The sequence below is a fragment of the Oryzias latipes genome, chromosome 7 (assembly GCF_053564925.1).
Source record: "Oryzias latipes strain Hd-rR chromosome 7, Olatipes_Hd-rR_3.1".
NCBI lineage: Eukaryota > Metazoa > Chordata > Actinopteri > Beloniformes > Adrianichthyidae > Oryzias > Oryzias latipes.
This window is the reverse complement of record NC_136243.1, coordinates 8438629-8458131: the sequence shown is the minus strand read 5'-3', so window position 1 is coordinate 8458131 and position 19503 is coordinate 8438629. Positions and strand designations below refer to the sequence as shown.

Sequence of the window (19503 nt, the reverse complement as noted above, 5' to 3'; positions counted from 1 at the left end):
GATGTTCTATCCATCTTCTTAGCAGAAAGGTAGGATGTCTGTAAAGACCTTCATTCAGTCAAAGCAATGGGAATAATAAACTATAAAATATAATCTGGTTCTGAAGTTTTACTTTGGAAAACTAGCCAATGCTTTCCACCAAATCTGACTCACTCTTGACGCATGTCAAGTCGCTCGGTCACGTGTGGAAAATACCTCTGCTACTTTCTTAAAGGGACTGCACCGACTGCTAAACTGAAACCTCCAAGCTAGAAAAGTTAAGGAAACAAATGCCTTTTTCACAGAAAAAGGGATTTTGACCTTTAAAAAAGCTGCATCATTCAACAGACAAATACAAATACTCCAAATATGGATTTATGGCAACAGTTGCTATCACACACCATAATGATAATGCATAATATTCAGCAACCGGCTGTCTAAAGTTTGGAGAAACGCTGCTAATAAAGTGGATCAAACGGTAGATTTGTTTATATGTATATTTTTTAAAATACCAGATTTGGTGACCAGCCTTTTTTTTGGGGGGGGGGGTTTACAACTTAAAAGTGTTTAGTTCTACTTTGACAGCTAGGAGTTGAGGGAAAATCTAAATCCCATTGTTCCTAAAATAAATGTAGCGTACAAAGAAAGTTTAAAGCAGCTGCAGATATTTTACAGAGGATGAAGCTAAACTTTACCCTCAAACGTTAAGGAAAACTGGAAGAAACCAAAAAAAGTGGAGGCCCACGTCCACCTAGTAAAATATATTGTCTGACGTTAAACCTGTGTGTGGGGCGCCGCTGCTGGAGCCTATCCTATCTAGAGTTGGGTGAAGGCGGGGTTCGCCCCGGACAGATCGCCAGTCAAACTTCAATAAAAAAAAAGCCCAAATGAACCAAACTATCGTCATTGGTTTGGTCTGTTTGCATTGCTGCTTCACTGGAGGCACTAAAGTGACAGACAACCCTGATCCTACACTAAGTTTTAAATGAGTTCAGCATCAGTGGAAAACCCAGGATCATGTTTAAAACTGGGCTGTTTATCTGACTCCACCCAAAAAAAGACTTTTTTCCTCCGTCCTTTCAGACAAATTCATTGTTTTGATTAAAAATGAAGCTGCCATCAATGCATGTTCAACAATCATCTTTAAAAATGTACCTAAAAACTTTGCTGTTCCCATAAATATAAGCAGCAGTTTTCTCTAAAACTAATTAACTAAGCATGGCTGCTCAGAAAAGACAGGATAAAGCTGCACATGGTGAGAAAACTTCCCCAGTTGTTCCTTTTTCCTCTTAACTTAAGCAGCTGAGTGTGGTAAGAGACAGACGGCGGCAAAGCCAAAGGCCGTCAGTGCCTCCTTCTTCACCAGCGAGCCTCGCCGCTTGTTTCCTGGCCGGCGTGAAGGAAGCAGGCGGTAGGTGAGGACGGGAAGCACGGAACGGATGGGGAAGGGAACGAGGAGAGGGAAGGAAAAGGGAGGGGGAAGCGAGGAGCGACCTTTCCCTCCGCGCCGCGGAGCGGAGAAAAGCCCCTCCGCTCCGCTGACGGGAGCCCCCGGCACGAAGCCGAAAGCAGCGAGCCCTCCCCTCCCCTCCCCGCCTGCCCTGCAGCCCGGCGGATACTCACAATCTTCGCATTAATGGGGTCCGGAGGGCGGTATCCGCTGCGCTTTCGGAGGCACATCCGTGTGGAGATTGTCGGTCCAATGCCGCTCCGCACCGGTGCGTTGTTTTGTTTTGTTTTTTCTTTCCCCCCCTCCCGATAAATATTTTAATATATGTTTTCGGAGTAGCCTACCTCCGCCGCTGTGTCGGAAGGAGTACTCCTCCTCCCCCTTCTGCTGATCTCCCCCCTGCTTGGGTTTTTCCCATAGAGAGTGTGGCAGAGAGACAGCTAAAAACGGCGGGGAGAGAGGAAGCGAGCTCGCTGCCCTCGCGGACACAGTCAGCAGGGCGCATGCGCGGAGCTCCACGTTCATTCATGCATATAGAGTTGTAACTTTTAACACACAACAATGTCAGACACAGGTTTTCATCATTAGCCTATTACAAACTGCAACTGATTTGAATTATGATTCATAGTAAAAATCCTAATTACATTCTTAATATTTTTAAACATTTACTCAAACCTAGCAACTTTAAAAATGTAGCTTATTATTAAGAAATACAGATGATTAATAACTAATTTCACGTTACAAACGACAATGACAAAAAGTTCAATATAAAATGGTGTTTGTTGCACTAGTTTCTCTTTTTTAAGATGTTCAAAGCTAATATATATTAAAATTAGAATTAAATCACTATTAATTACAACTTCAAATTATAATTCTTTTCTATTTGCCAGATGAAAGTGCAGTTTCAAAGTGTGATTGTATTTGAAATGGAACTATATGTCATATAGAACTTAAAGTAAAGGAGACAAGTAAAAATAATAATTTTTTTTTATAAAATCAATCAAGTTAAAGTCTATGTGGCTTCTTTAAAAATCATTTTAATTAAATTAAATTACTAGGATGGAAAAACATTTCCACTGATGTTAATGGGCACAACTATGACTCAGGAAAATAATAACCAAATAAAAATGAATGCAAAAAGAATAATTAAAACAGACATACATTTCTGACCTTTTTTAAATTGTTTTTTTATTATTTTATTTTAAATATTGTGTAGGTGAATCAATGAATATGCACAGAAGGGGGCGCCAAACACCAAGAAGAAAGAAATAAAGAACCGTGTGAGAGTATTTCTGGTTTATAAAGACATTGACGCAATTTCATCATTAGATTAAATATCAATCTACATTTAATTTTGTTGATAAATATCCCTTTTCACAATGCTAATTTGATTTGGTTGTACTCCTATAAAATATCGCACCCATGGAGGTAAGGACATTTTGAAACGCTACTAAAAATGTAATCTCTCAAATTAAACTGACTGAATAATTCTTCAGTATGTGTACAAGTCAAAGCCATCAGCAAAGTTCATTTTTCGATGAACTATGAAGTCCACTCATGTCTGCTGACAGACACTATCTTTAGATCACTGTGAACTTGTATTCATTGATCCTCCAACATCTTTGAGGGAGTTGCATTTCAATGATCCACAGCTCATCTTCTACTGCATACCCAGCTTAATCATCGGGGGTAATGCCTATTTTGATGCTCCTGCCTGACTGGCATGACAGACCAAGCTTTAGTCTCCGCCTCCAGCTGTTATCAGAGGTTAACCTTTGATCTGTCACAGGAGTCCTGGGGAGCTGCACAAATCCCTGCTGTTGTGAGTATGAAGTCTTGCTTATCAAATACGTTTGCCCTGTCTAAGCTATATTCATGGTTTGGTGGGGTAAAATTGAGCAACACATTGAATTATGAGACTTCCTAAACCAGACCACCTTCTAAGACCAAAACATGAACAACGACCAAAACATGGTCTAAAAAATCATCTACATACTGTTAAAATACAAACTGTATATTTCAGTTTGGAAAAATAGCTTTAGGCTTTGAAATAACTCTCCACCTGTTGGACTCTCTCTGTAGTGTGTCCAGCTGCCATTGGGGGGCACTAAAGCTGCATGTCACATTGAGGAAGACAACCTTGCGGGTAATATTTGTTTTGCAACCATAACTGACCCGTAGATGCAATCACGTTGCATTTGTTTCCTCTGGTCCCGACACCTGATTTCTCCTCGGCATATGACTGAGTGCAGCCATTTCTGTGATTATTGTTTGCCTTTCCCCACTAAGCTCTCCGCAGACCCGCAAAGATTTGCCTCAACACCTCGAATTTACTTTCACAGGACTAAAATCACAGCCTGAGTGAAGCTTCAACGAGCATATTAATTCCAGCGGGGGACTCTGGCTTTTAAATTGGATGGAACCGCTGAATATTCACACGTCGAGGCAATTTTCTTCCCCACCTCACAAAGTCTGGTGCATCAAAACAAAACATAAAATCTGGTGGCTTTAAAAATAACAGTAGTTAAGACGATATTTCCAAATGCATCCAAAAATTCAAAGAGCCAAATCAAGTCTAACTGAGCTGTTAAAAGGAGCAAAAATGCTATTTATGTAACCCTTGTGCTATCCCAGGCACTTTAACATTGGGAGTTGGGTCATCTAGACCCACTAGACAGTGCTCTGAACCTTTTTTCTTCATTGATTTGTGATCTTCACTGGTGTCCATAGAATATATGAAATCCTCTTCACCTTTATCATGGTAGGGAGATTAAACATGTTTTAGCAAAACTATATACAGAGTGACTCAACACTGATTCAAGAACTGAAAATTGTTCAAGAAAATCAAACGTAAAGAGAAAGAAAGCATTGATCAATATTAGCAATGACAATAGTGTGCTTTATCATCCAGAGAGCCTTATATCTGGATAAATTCTGGTTGTATTTACTGATGCTGAATAGATTTTCAAAGGTACACGACACTGTCAAAATGCAAATCTGTTTTTTCCAGAAAACAAGGTTGGGTGTTATTGTAAATATTCCAACGTGTCTAACATGTAGCGGTGTCGGACTGTGTATTTTTTACATGTTGCAAACAAGGCTGGGAGTCAGCGCAGTCACAGTAATGTTAGTTTTATCAGTATCTGTCTTTTTATTTATATGTTGCAAACAAGCTTGGGAGTTACAAGTGTTGTGAATACGCTAACACGGCTAATGCTTCTAATGTTGCATGCTGCAGACAAGCTCTAGAGTTACTGTGAACACAGTTACTAAAGTCTGACTGATTGATGGGGTTTTCTCTGACTCTTTTGTCTCACTTGTAAAAGTTCATCAAATAGACCATTCATTGACAGTGTGCCTTGTAATCCAGTGCGCCTTATAGAGCAGAAAATACCATCCTTGTCAACACAAACAACCTACTTCATTCATAAGCCTTTTTCCTCAAATATTTCCTTTTATTATCCTGAAATGATGGCAGGCCAAACATGTTTGAATTTTTATGAAAATATGATGAGGTACCAAAAACATTTTTGTTAGAAAGTAGAAGGGACTTTTGTCAAAATGATTCAAAACATGTTTTCTTCAAAGTAAAAATATCGAAGGTCAGATTCATTTATGATAGTTAGTTTACTGGATGGAGCTGCCTTTCTTACAGAATGAAGTTGGACTGAGAAGGAAGTGAAACTTTCCTCTCATCGTTGTAAACAGGAAGCACACCCCCACAAGACCTGTTTTTGTCACCACGTTTTGATACTAATCTAACACTGTTTCATGCTTTCAGTCTTCTGGTATTTTCTGTAAAGACATTATCATTTGTCCTCTATTTTACATTTTTTTCTCAGGCTAATGTGTGGGGAAGGTTTGGTTTTGATTAAAGACTGTTGTTAAATGAGCAACAAGCTGCTAAACACTACAAGAACTTGAAAGACTTGAAGACACTGATGCTGAAGGCATACGGGAAGTGTAAGAGCATTAAAGGGGATAGTGTGTTTTTATTAGCAATGACTAGCATACAAACAGTAAGACCACAGACTACCATTGTTCACCTGATTTAGAAGCTATGAGGGTGGAGACTATTTTACCTGGCCCAGAGAACAAACATCAGTGATCATCACTGCTGTTTACATGCTACCCCCAACCCCCACGCTAGCCTAACTTTGTGACGTGGGGAGAGCAAAGAACAAGAGATTTAGTCTCTCGAGCGTGTCCTGGATCTTCCCCAGGGCCCCAAGGGGACATGCTGGGAACACCTCCCCAGGGAGGCATCCAGTTCAGATTTCCAAGCCACCTCCACTGGCTCTTCTCAAGCAGAAGAGCAACGGCTCTACTCCGAGCTCTCTCTGGGTGACCGAGTTTCTCACCCTATCTCTAATGGAGCACCCAGCCACCCTATGGAGTAAGCTCGTTTTGGCCGCTCGTATTATGGACCTCATTCTCTCCAGGGCTCATGACTATCGGTGAGTATTGAAACAAAGATCGATCGGTATATGGAGAGCTTTACTTTTTGACTAAGTTCTCTTTTAACAACAACAGACCGGTACAGCGACCATAATTCACCTCTCAGTCTCCCTCTCCAATCTTCCCTCACCCGTGAACAAGATACTAAAACTCCTCTACCAGAGGCAGGAGCACTCCACCCACCCAGAGAGGGAAAACTACCGTTCTCCCGTAGTTTGCCCGAAAAAAGGGCATATACAGTCCTTGACTGTTTATGAGATTTGGACTGAGTGAGTGTGACGGGGTCCAATGAAATTCAATTAATTCACTTGGCATTTTTTTGCGATATGGATGTTGCCATGTTGGAACCAGACGATATCAGTATTCATACATAGTGATAGGTCTGAGTCGATCTGAGTCATCATTTCCATGGCAACCTCTCTGGCAAATCAGAAGTGATCTTAATGGCTGTTCACACCCGTACCACTTGAAAGCAGACTCTGGAGAATCTGTCAATCAAATGCTTCTAAAATTAAATGTGAGACCACATGCTTTTATTGAGGCATCTGATTGACCCGTCCTTAACTTGAATAACTTGTACAGAAAACATATTAAAACATTTAGGATAATCAAGAACATGTTAAACAAACGGTAGCAGAGAAAGAATGGTTATTCTGACAAATATAATGACTAAGTAACAGCTGCTTATTTCTTTATAAAAGTCTATGGGATTTTGGCTTCTTGGAACCAGCGGGTACTTATTTGGAACTTGATGGGGAAGGGATCACTCAGTCTAGTTGTCATAAACAGTCAAGGATCCCAGCATACAGCCAGCCCCCTAATACGATAAACTAACCACAAAACTGTTAAAGCCTGGCAAGACGATGTACAGGACAACTTCGCACCCTCGGAGTGGAGTATCCTGGAACAACAGGGTATGGAACAGTCACTGTGTTGACTCATATCAAATTCTGAACTGATGTAGCCAAAATAGCACATTCACAATATCAGAATAGCACATTCATGTCTATCCAAACCAGAAGCCATGGATGACCAGTGATGTCCATTCAATCCTGAAAGCTAGAGCTCTTATTCAGGTCTGGGAGACAAAGCCCACTATAACTGTATGTAGCCCCTGGCCATCAGACTAAGTGGGAACACCTGGCCCCGCCTTTATTTTGAAAGGGTAATTGTGTATATAAGCTCCAGGTCAGTGGGTGCACTTCCTGCTTGCTTCTTCCTACTTCCTGCTGGCTGCGTCCTGCTCTGAGCTCTCAGCTGTTGCTGCTGCTGTGGCCACACCAGGACGCCTAAAACACCTTCTTGAGACATATTTGGAAACCTCAAATTTTCCATTTCATTAAACCCAAAGAGACCTGCTCATCGGTGAGTTTTTGCGGTCGCGACACCGAAAACAGAAAAAAGCTTTATCATAGTCACAGAGCTAAGCTAATGCTGCCTCACCTTTGAGACTTTGTTTTATTTAATGGTTCTTGTTTGGTTGTTTTAATTTAGTCGCCTGAATTCAAGCCGAAGCATTTTTGTTAAGTTGCTTTCTTTCTTTTGTGTTAATTGAACATTTTGAACCGTTTTATTTACTTTTATTTCCATGATGCCAAAATGGCCACTGTCTTTGAATTAGATAATGTAATGAAAAACCATGTTGCGCAACATTTGAAATTTGAAAGTTTAATTTGTTGAAAATTATTTCTACTTTGATAATGGGATAAAATTAATTTGTAACTTCAGAGTACATTTTTGATTTAAAACTTTTATCCACTTACATTGAACCTTGATATGGAATTGTTTGACTTGTGTACACACTTTGAATTCTATTTGAAACAGCTATTTGATAAGAATATTGTTTCTCTTGTTTCTTGTTTCTACAATTATGATTTATCTGATCTATTTCAGTATACCCAGTGAAATGACTGTTTTTTTTTGTTCAATTCTTGATCTGTTTTTTCTGACCCTTTCTAGGTCAGGTTTTTGTTATATGCTTTGATCTACAACTTGATGGCGAGCTACCCAAATCTGAGATCCTGATACTTCCACCCTCAATAACAACTCCTCAGCTGCAGCAAACCTCAACTACATCCCAACCAATAGACTTTTGGAAACCACTCAATAGGACTCAGACCCATATCCCGGTTCCTTTTGTTGTTGTTTTTTTTGTATTGTTTGAATGTCTATTTTCTGTTAATACAATCGATTGCATTTTACTTTCATCGCTGTCTTGTTTTCATTTACATACCTTGGGCTCCCTGAGACGGATTCTGATTATTGCGCCTAGTCACATAATCTGAGAAGCGTTACATGTACAAGGGGAAACTTGGGGAGAAGTATCAAGGTGGCCAAAGCAAAGTGCACAAATAAAGTGGGGGACCCCTTTACCCAACAGAATCTCATGTCTGGCAAGGATTACAAGAGGTGACAGACTACACAAAGATTTTATTGGTGTGTTGCTCTAACATTAACACACCAATAACACCTCCTCTTTTCCTTATTTTGGGGTGGTACGGCCTCAAACACACTCTCTTTCTCTAAAGATTGCAAACACACATGTCACAGTCTAAGTACATCAGACTCCTTGTGAGTTCAGGCCAGTAAACCCAGGGAACATTGCAGGGCCAAGCAGAGTGTCCAATGGTGCAGTCTTCTTGTCCTCCTTGGGTGACAGTGGCTCCAGTTGTTGAGTAGGTAGGCCAATGGCTAAAGGTTCAGCGGTTAGATCCCTGCTCCCCCCAGCCAACTGGCGTTGTGTCCTTGGGCAAGACTCTTCACCATCCCTGCCTCCAGGGATGGTGATTGTTAGGATGGCCCAGCACCAACTCCACACCCTGAGAATCAGAAATAAAAGCTAGAGGAGAAGCTGCTGGTTTCTTGCATCCACCCGTTTTCTCAACCTACTGCAACCCTTTCAGGGGTCACAGGGTTGTCACAGCCTGTCCTGGTTGCTGTTGGGCAAAGGTGGGGTACACCCTGGATGGGTTGTCAAGACCTTAACACATGCACACTTACACATGTTAGAGCAGATTTTTTTCAACCTTTTTTGAGCCAAGGCACACTTTATCCTTGACAAAAATCCAACGACACACCAGCATCCAAAAATTGAAATAAGGAGAAACTCCTAGTCTGTATTGATGTACAGTCCCTCTACAATCTCACGTGCATTGTTGTGATAATTGTGGCAGAAAAAGCTGAAAGTTGCAGCTGTTTTTTCTAAAAGATGTAATAAATTAAATTAGTTTTCCATAATTTTCAACTAAATTATTCTTAATTTTACCCTGGTTGTTTTTACCTTCAGTTTATTAACATGCAATTTTATGTAACCTCACAAATCAAATATGTTCTTTCTAAATAGTGATTTATTTATTTTTTAAATTTATTTCAATGTTGTTGCAAAGGCAACTAATTTTCTGAACAATTATATGATCACAATATGTTTGATACAATTTACACAAAAAGACACATATGTATGTTTTCTGTAGCTACACAAGTGAAACATGTTGAAGTTTTATTAGTTTTTTTTTTCTTTTGTCTTAAAGATTTAGTTTTTGAAAACTTTAACAAAAATGTTTTATATTTTTTAATGATTAAATTGTTTCAATTTAGTTTAATTGTGTTTGTTGGCCACTTCACCTTAATCCTGTTTCATTAACGTTGTTATTACTTCTTAAATTTAACATATAAAATAATCCAGACTTTATTATAAACGTGTTTCAGTTAGAAAGATGACTTGGACCAAACTGTGGGATGTTTGGCTGTTAAACACAAACCTTGAAGGAGAACTAAACTGTTGACTTCTAATTTCATCAAGAAGAATAAAAACTGTGTTTGTTGTGGTTTCAAGACGTTTAACAGGGAAGACTCATTGTACGTTGAGACGCTGTCTTTTTGACCCTATGCATCATGGGAGATTCAGTGCGGAAACTTCCGCAGAAGGCAGACAGACACGCATCTCTGAGCTTTATTGTGTTGTTCACTTGTTCCACGGTCTGACACTGGATTCTGTGGAAAGCTAAACCGCTAAAAACGAGCTTTAGCTGTTACTTTTGTTGAAACAGAGAGACTTTACGAGCTAAATCAGAACAAGGAAGTGAAGACTTTAACCACTTCTGATTGGTCAGACTGATGACATGTGATTAATCCCAAGAATGACTGGTGGAGACAGTTAAAGGGGCGGGACTTTTCTAAAACCAGAGCTGAAGCTGCGGCTAAATCGCGGTACCGCCATTCTTATCAAAGTGTCTTTAATAGAATCAAATAAACAGAAAGAAAAAAGTATTTTACGATGTTTCATATTCTTAACTACTCAGTGTTTTATCAGGGCCTGTTTGGATGAGCTGATATCCTGGAGATGGGAAATGTTTTTAGATCAGTGAAAATGGGTAATTTTCCACGGCACACATGACCATCTCCCACGGCACACTAGTGTGCCGCGACACAATGGTTGAAAAACACTCCTTTAGAGCACATGTGTCCAACCCAAGTCCCGGGGGCCAAATGTGGCCCGCCATGTAATTTTATGTGACCCGTGAGAGCATAAAGGTTTTCAATTTCTTAAAATAAAAATTTGTTTTAGTTGATAACATATTACTTATCTTTGATGACAACAAATTGTTGTCATCAAACCATCAGTTGGATGCAAGACTGTGTGCAGCCTTTTTTTGTAAAATGTTACAAATGTGATACATGTTCTTTCTAGCTCAGTTTTATGTTATCTTTCTTTATTCACTTGGACAGTTTGATCCAATGATGATGGAGTTATGTGGGTTTTAATAAGTGGACAAAATTTAAAAGGATTTATGCTAGAGTAACAAGCCAAACATATTTTTTCTATGCAACTGTAATTGTCACTTTAAAAAGTTATAATGAATAAATAATGAATTATTTAACATTAAAGAGTAGTTACATTTATTTTTCATTACATTTAGTTATATCTGGCCCTTTGAAGACAGCCACTATGCTGATGTGGCCCTCAGTGAAAATGAGTTTGACCACCCCTGCTCTAGAAAGCCCACACATGTATAGGGAGAACATGCAAACTCCATGCAGAAAGGTCCCAGCTGGGATTTAAACCAGGCCTTCTCACTGGGAGGCAAGAGCACTAACCACTTTGCCACCATGCAACCCTTCTTGCATACAACCATTACCAATGTGCTAGCATTCTTTATATGGTTTGCTGGCTGCACAATCACAGACAAAAAAGAACTTGAAAAGGTGATCAGATCAGCTAAAAAGTCAATAAAAGCCTCCAACCACCCTGGACACCACTGCCAGCTCTTATTTCCTCCCAAGGGAGACAAAAGTTGAGACGAACCACTACCACCCAGGTCACCACAGAAGTACCCTGCTACCTTCTGGGGATAAACGGGAGAAGCAGAACAAACTAACTGAAAATTAGCTTCTTCCCATCAGCCATCAGGACATTAAATAGCCATCTAGAACACAAATATTACCCCCCCACATACACACAGCATTCCAACCACCAAACAACAATACCACCTCAGGATTTTAAATAGACATTCTATCATTAATGATAATTTTACTGTGCCATTTGAAATATTACAGTATATAATGCACAACAGCATCTTCTGTTACTTCCTAAGGCTGTAATTCCATCTACTGTTATTTGCCACCCTTTGTGTAACTTGTTTTTTACATTATTTATTACAGTTGTGCTCATAAGTTTACATAACCGGGAAGAAATTATGGTTTCTTGGTCATTTTTCATAGAATATCAATGATAAAAAACGTTTTTCCCACTCTTAGTTAGTGGTTGGGTGAAGCCATTTCTTGTCAAAACATTCTGTTTACCCTTTTTAAATCATCATGACAACAGAAACATCCCAAATGACCCTGTTCAAAAGTTTGCGTACCCTGATGACTTTGTTCTGAAAATGTGAACACAAGCTGAAACACAAGGGTTTGAATGACAGCTAAAGGTAACTATCCTCACCTGTAACTCCTTTGCCTGTAATCAATGTGTGTGCATAAAAGAATTTCTGGACTCCACACAGACTCTTGCATGAAAAATCCAGTGCTGCACTGACAGTTCTAGATCCTGAGTCATAAGGAAAGCTAAAGAGCTGTCAGAGCTGTCCCAGACAGAGCTAAGTGCAATGAAGAATCCATATGTCACACAAACAATAGAAAGTAAGGTACCTGACTTCATTAAAAGAAACTGGCTAACTCTTTTAGTAGAGCCTAAAAATGACATCTCATCAGAAAACCATTTCGATGAACTTTTGCATTTCCTACAACATCAGGAAAAAATGTTGAGATGCTGGAGCAGTTAAAAATGGTGGATAAGATGGAAAAGTCAGCTCAACATCCTTCTAGAACCTTTGACGAGCAGTATGCCTCTACGAGAGTAACAAAGAAAGCACTTTCTGATGTTTGTGTTGTATGCGGTGACGGAGAACATCGTGATAAAATCTTCTGTAAAGAGTTCAAGGTATTGAATCTCCATGAGACGCAAGTGGCTGCAGAAAAACTGGGAGCCTGCAGAAGATGCCTTGGATGTCACGATAGTGACAGTCATTGCACGGATTCTTTTTTAATGCAAAAAAAAAAGACTGCATTTCTAACCACCATTGTTTTCTCCGACCAAAATCATATTATGTTACGAACAAGAGGGTCTGCGAGAGGAGTACCAACTGCAAACTGATGAGCAGCAAGAGTTCTATGCACAACTTTCTCCAGGTATGGCATAAAATTGAAGAAAAGCTTTGAGCAACAACTCAAGAAAAATGACAAAACCCAGTCTGAGCTACTGGAAAAGAATGGACTTTGTGAACTTCCTGTCATCATGATGTTGATGGAGATTACTGCTAATGCTTGTCAAAAAAATCGGGAAACCTTGTCATTCATTATCAAAAAATGATGATGTCTTAAGATGTCACGGGCTGCTGCAGCTGCTTTAGCCGTTAATGACGTGTCTGTGTTAATAGAGTTAATAAAGTGCCACTAGGTGGAGCTGTATCCTCTTACCTTCGGACGTAAAACTGCTATCAACAAAATAGAATAAGAAAATATTTGTAGTCCATAGCAGGATTGCGCGGTCATATTATTTTAGTGTGAGTGCAAATTGTTTACTGTTTCTTCCCATCATTTTAGCATTCTCAATGTCCATATGACCTTAGACACAACGGCCCTTAGAGGTGGGTACAGGCTGTCTGCAGGCAAAAAATGGGCAAATCTGGATAGGGCACACAGGTGGCCCAAAGGGAATAATGAGACCGTTGACCACTCACTGAACCAACAGAGCAAAGGAGTTGATGCACCTTTTTTCTACGTGTATGACATGTTGTAGGAAACGCTTATCCCTTGTGCTATCTTAGATGACCCCACCCTTACATTGACGTGTTCTCCCTACCATGACAAAGGTGGATAAAGGTGGAAAGATTTCATGTAATCCATGGACACCAGTGAAGATCACAAATCATTGAAGAAAAAAGGTTCAGAGCACTGTCTAGTGGGTCTAGATGACCCAACTCCCAATGTTAAAGTGCCTTGGATAGCACAAGGGTTACATAATACATGAGGGTGAAATAGATGAGACACAGACCCCGAACCCCGTGCTCTGCAAGAGGCCCTTTAGTGCTGTTTAAGTGATGAGTGCACCTAGCAGCACCTGTACAGATCAACCCCCCGTATGGGTGCATGTGACTTAGGGTCAGTTCAGACAGGGCACATTTGGTTTTCTTAAAGTGAACCAGAGTTCACGCAGTTCAGAGTCTTGGTTAGTTATCAATTAGACTCCGCTCCTCCATGCTCGGAGTGGAACAACTGGATCATAAGGGCCACTGTAGCTGGGCATTATGCAGTGTAAACAGAGTAACAGAGCAACAGTGAGACACAGCAACTAACTGAAATGTGGCCTGATGAATGCAGACTCATTAAAACAACTTTACGTGATACATTTATCTTTTCACACTGTTTTCCCCACGATCTATATGTTAAAAACGTTTAGCAGCATACCTGCACAGCCCTCGTCTCCTCAGTAACCGCCTTGCAGCATGTAAGTAAAGTAGCATTAAAATTTGCTGTACCTGACCTTGATACAGACGTTCAAAACTGGTCAGCAAAATATAAAGTTTGGGATGGCAAAGCTTAGGACTTCCATTATTTTCCTTCTGTTGTTTTACCCTGCCCTCATAATTTTCTGGCCAATGACTGAAGAAATCTTTAGTCACGTGGTTTTATTCACAAGCTTTGGTTCAAAATATCGGGTAGACAGCAGTCTGAATACAGACCAAGGTTCAAGACTTGATCCAGACCAAACTAATCGGAGTCAGTTGTTAGCATGTGGCACATTATTGGTAAATTGACCAAACGATAAAATGAGGTTTTAACAACATAACTGATGGATAATCAAAGGTCACTTGAAAAATTAAATTTTTACCCCCATAATGTACTTTACATTTGCTCTACATTTGTTGTCTGCTTCAGTCATCTGCATAGTTTGTGCACATCTCCTGCTGCTGCTAGTTCAAACTGCAATACCTCCAAAACTAATTTGTTGTAAATACCCCAGACGAATTATACATCTGCTTTCCTGCAGTTAAAAAAAAAATCAGCATTTGGCGATAATATAAAAAAACAAACCTACGATCACAAATTGTCATAGACTTAATCAGAGCCGAGATTGGCATTAGAATTGGATCTCTTTACACTCAAAACTACAATGTTTCACCTGACAGATTAGGGTGCGCTTAATCTAACTCTGTTTATTCTGCCATACACTGCAATTATGCACAAAGGTCTCTCAGAAGTCATAGCTCTGTCTCCCCCTCTGGTTACCAGGAGGAACCGTCTCCAGAGTTCGAACCACACTACATCTCCCAGCAACCCCAGCGTGCACTTCCTGGATGTTGCACACCTGACTCTCATTCACTCAATCAATCACAGCATACTTAAGCACTGCACTGAGCCTCACCCAGTGTGAAGTATTGTTTGTGCCACTCTGCCTTTTATTTAGTTATTTGTTTATTTTTTTATTATTATTTTTTTGTTTTTTAAATGTATTTATTATTATACCGATCGTTATATCTGGACCTGATCTTCTGCTTTCCTAACCCTGTGCTGTATTTGACTCTGTTTGCCTGCCCAGAATCTCACCTGGGGCCTCATTTACAAACGTTGCGTATGCACAAAAGAAGGCGTACACCGCTCTTTACGCAATAATTGAGATTTATAAAAAGCAAACTTGACGGGAAAATGTGCGGTCCTTCACGCAAGCTCTGACCCAGGCGTACGCACAAAAACGGGTGACATGAGAAATGGCGACACCGTCGGCAGATGGAAGAAACACGTGAAAGTGAAAATGACAATACTGCCTCTGATAAATAACACGGAGACTTCACAAAGCAAGTCTTACAATTAACAGCCTACACGAAGACCCGTTTGATCGATCAGCAGTGAAACAAACAAAAAAATCAAACGAAAATTACAACAGAAATTCAAATGAACACTTATTTGCAGAAAGAAAAGTGAAATACGTTCTGCAATATTGGCATGTTGTGCAATTCATCCTCATAAATAATATAGTTAACAGAACGAAATAATGTACAAAACTGATATTCTCGTCAGTGTGTCCGTCTGGCGGAGCCGATATAGGTGCCATTAGATAGACAGACAGACAGACAGACAGACGGAAATATAATTGTCCACTGGGGAAAGTGGTTTTCATAGTAAAACATTTCTTCATAAGCTATGGAATTATGGTATTCATGCATATGCCTTTAGTTTGTTTTATTTTTGATAAAACAATGTATGGCGTATGTCTCAACCATTCAGAAAGCAACAAGAAATTACATTTGCGCAGATCAATTTCCCATTTCCACGTCGATTATTACCGACATCTGTAGCTTGTCAGATGTAATTAAATGGATGGAAATAAAATGCCCCATCACAATGCGTAATGACCCACAATGGCTGATCTTGCGCTCTTAGAAGATGTGGCAAATGGAAGAATTCGGAGTGAACGCATCTTTAGACAGCAAGAAGACTTGCTGGCAAACGAGGACGACTGGCTTATGAGCCGGTTCCGACTGCCTCGAGCCGTCCTTTTGGACCTCTGCGGGCTTTTGGGGGTGTGTCACCCAGTGCATCTGGCGCGTCGGTGTCCCCCTGCGCCTCAGTCACCACTCCACTTAAAAGGGATTCCCCAATTATTGCCGCCAGTCTGTCATCAAGAGGGGTCAGCTCCGGTGTCCCCCCCCCTCCCCCGCGTGGCAGACACACTCTGGCGATGCAGCGCCAGACTTTTTTTGCCTCGACTTTGATGTCCGACCATTTCTTTTTTATTTCGGCCACGGTCCGAGGTTGTGAGGCTACAGCATTTACGGCGTCTGCCACCGTTTGCCACCCACGTGCCTTTTTGGCATTAGTAATGCCCACACTGTGCCCTCCAAACAACATTTTTCTCCTCTTTTCCACCTCGCCAACGATAACTTCTACTTCACATTGAGTGAAGTTACGTTTTTTTGATTTCCTCTCGGTGTTTGCCATGGTTTCGCAATCAATGAATATTCATTTGTGGGCGTTTCACGGACTATTTATGGGCAACTATGGGCGTGTCATGAAGCCGCAAAAAGCTGCGCTGCATTTAGAATTGGTTGTGATTTATTAAGGGAAAGATGCATAGGATGTGCGTGTGCACGGTTTTATAACTCCGAATATTTCTGTGCGTACGCACGTCCTATGTTTCATCCATACGCCACTTCTGACACAAATCCTACGCAAAGTTTTATAAATGAGGCCCCTGGATCCTGAATTCTCCTGTTTCTCCTTTGATGCTCCGATGATCGTTGTTGACCCGTGCCTGCCTGACCCTGATTTAGCTTTGTGGACTTTTAGCTGAGCTAATATCCAGCCGTCTGACTTTTCTTGTGACAGTGTCTTTTCTTAAAAAACTTGCTTTAATCTATTAAGAGGTTTTCTTTGTGTAGGATCATAAGTCAAGTATAATCTCGAAACTAAAGGGAATTGTGGTTCTGACTGTGTGACCCTCTATTAAGCCAATCTGAGTGGTCTTTCAAGCAGTCTCAATGCATTTAGGTATTGAGGCTGAAAACACATTTTGGGGAAAACATAAACTGAGCCTATTCAGACAGGATGAGGATCTCCCCTGTAGATATGAAATTGGTCTGTCCTGCAGACATTAATCCTCTCTGAATGGAGTTCAAGATTTGATGGAAAATGACAGATCAGATTATTGAGGCAATCCCTTGGGTAACATCAACTGTTCTTTTTTTCCACTGTAAGCAAACCAAACTACACACATGGACAAAATTGCTTGAATCCTCCTGTTAATGACAGAAAATGTTGCAATAGAAGAACTTCAAAACCGAAAAATTCATAAAACGTGAACGTTTATTGAAAATTAGTTATTATTCAACAAAAGTCAGACACTGGTTTTGAATTGTTGTTTAACTGAGTCATTAGGTAAAATGCAACAGACCTGCATGTTTGAGATAGTGATTGTATGCTTTGCAATAGACTTGCTACTTGGGTGTACCCCGCCTTTGCCCAACAGTAGCCGGCACAGGCTCCTGCAATCCAGTGACCCCGAAAGGGATGCAGCGGGTTAAGAAAATGGAAGGGTGGAAACAAACCTGGAAAAAAAAACTATGGTTACCCTTAATTAGTATTGCATTGCTCAATTTTTTAGGCAAACGCCTCAATCAAGGGAATTCTGTGACAGTCCATGACACTTCTGCACCCGTCAGCAGGTATTGTGGGCTACTCTTACTTACTGAGGAATTTGCTTTAATTGCCTCAGGTTTGGAGGAGGCCTTTCTCAGATGTTCCAAGGATATTTATTAGGATTTAGATCAGGGTTCACAGAGGGTCACTAGAGAGTAATTCAGTGTTTTACAATTGAATTCCCAGGTGTTTCTAACTGGTTTGGATCGTTGTCCTCTTGGAAGACATGATAATCAAGGGAGTTTGGCTTGATAATATTAAAATTTCCTCCAGACCATAACAGAGACTCTTCCATGGAATATGTTGCCTTTGTTGATATGTTTCATTTTCCCCTGTGTAATCATTGAGCTGGTGGTTCTAATCCCTGCTGGGTTCTTTCTGTGTGGAGTTTGCATGTTTGCTGCATGCATGTGTTGGTTTTCTCCTGGCTCTCCAGTTTACTCCCACAATCCAAAAAAGTGCTTAGCTGTTGGCTCTAAATGGTCCCCAAGTGAGCATGTGATTGTGTGCAATTTTGCCCAGGGTGTACCTCGCTTTTTGCCCTACAGTAGCTGGGATAGGTTCCAACAACCCTGTGACCTCAAAAGGGGTTGCTGAAAATGGGTGGATGGAGTATTCCGTTGATGTGTCTTATCAAAAATTCCACCTGTAAACACATCTTCTCAGGCTTGTGGCTTGTCAACATGCATTATGGCAATTCCAGTCCTGCTTCTGTGAGGGTTGTGCTCTTGGATTTGGTTGTCAGTTTTATTTCCTTGGTTCTGGTAATGTTCTGTTTTGAGTTGTTCCCCTGTCCGTCACAACAGGTTAACATTGATGACCATCCACAGCTGTTTCCACAAAAGACTTTAATAACCAAAATTTGAAAAACAATCGGACACACAGGAGTACCTACAGAACATTCCAACAGACGTGACATTGTAAGGACTCCCTAAATGCCTGCAACATCATTAACCAACCAAAAACAGCTTCAACCAATCAGAAGCACAGCAGCCTGCAACAACCATCGCCGAAACACTTAAGACTGTAACAGGTTCTTCTTACCTTTAACAGTGGTGTTCTTCTTTGCTTTCTTCCATGAATTTCACGCAACTCTACACTTACTCAAACATTGTATGATGATGTAATTGGCACTAATAAACCTTGACCTCTTAGTTTGTCTTGAGTGTCTTCTTAGATGATTTCCTCTCGATTTTGCTATAAGTGCCACAACTGGTTAGTAATGCTTTTATGACATCAAGCTGCGAAGGAGTGGTCGTGAAGTCTTTTGTCCATTGTCTTTTTTTTATCTCCTCGTTCTGTATTCCATGCTCGTTGTGTTATGCATATCTCACCAAAACAGAATGCTGTCACTTTTTAAACATTTGCAATCTTCAAGAAAAGTTTGACAACTCAATTATATTGCAACTTCCAAGGCAAAAAGAAGAAAATAAAGCAGATTTTTCTGAAAGCACTTTATCCAACCTGACCCTGAACTGATTTTTCATTTTTTTTTGTTCCTCTTGTTAGTCGCTTTGGATAAAAGATTACCAAATAACTAAACTTTGATCTAAACTGACAAAAATGACAGATTACAAGGTTGAAGATCCCTGTGATGCTGAATAGAGTAATTTAAGTTGTCCTTAAGGTCAATATATTTCCGAATTATTTATAAGGATGTCATCATTTTTTACTTCTTTTAAATTATTCTTTTAAACAAAAATGTGAAGCAACATTTGATTGCTTTTCTCAGTTTCAATGTGTTTCAATGACCATTGTTGGATTTCTTGCATTAGCAGAAACGTTCTTACAACTTTCTCCCTTATCTGTGTCCTGGCAGCTAACAAAGGAGCAGCTTTCTAGTGTCAGCAGATTATAAAATATTAACCTAAATGTAAAGAAAGTTTGAGGCTATTGACAGCATTGCACATTTAGGCACATGT

General features: G+C 40.2%; 1 protein-coding gene and 1 long non-coding RNA gene across 11 annotated transcripts in view; one reads left to right on the top strand and one right to left on the bottom strand.

The window, feature by feature from the left end:
* Positions 1-1905, bottom strand: part of rgs19 (regulator of G protein signaling 19) — a 55305-nt gene extending 53400 nt beyond the window's left edge. For 2 of the 10 annotated variants that reach the window (XM_078950143.1, XM_004071055.5), the window contains exon 1: positions 1603-1905. Coding sequence is in view for 2 of the 10 variants with exons in the window: in XM_004071055.5 (XP_004071103.1) it covers positions 1603-1659 (57 nt within the window). In the remaining 8 variants the exon portion in view is untranslated. The remainder of the gene's footprint in view (positions 1-1602) is intronic. The other 8 variants (XM_078950140.1, XM_078950142.1, XM_020704932.3 and 5 more) reach the window with 6 other exon arrangements.
* Positions 1906-1909: 4 nt separating this feature from the next.
* LOC105354467 (uncharacterized) lies at positions 1910-8094 on the top strand. Its single transcript, XR_909081.3, has 3 exons — positions 1910-3251; positions 3512-7252; positions 7847-8094. It is a non-coding gene; the product is annotated as an uncharacterized LOC105354467 (long non-coding RNA).
* The last annotated feature ends 11409 nt before the right edge of the window (positions 8095-19503 follow it).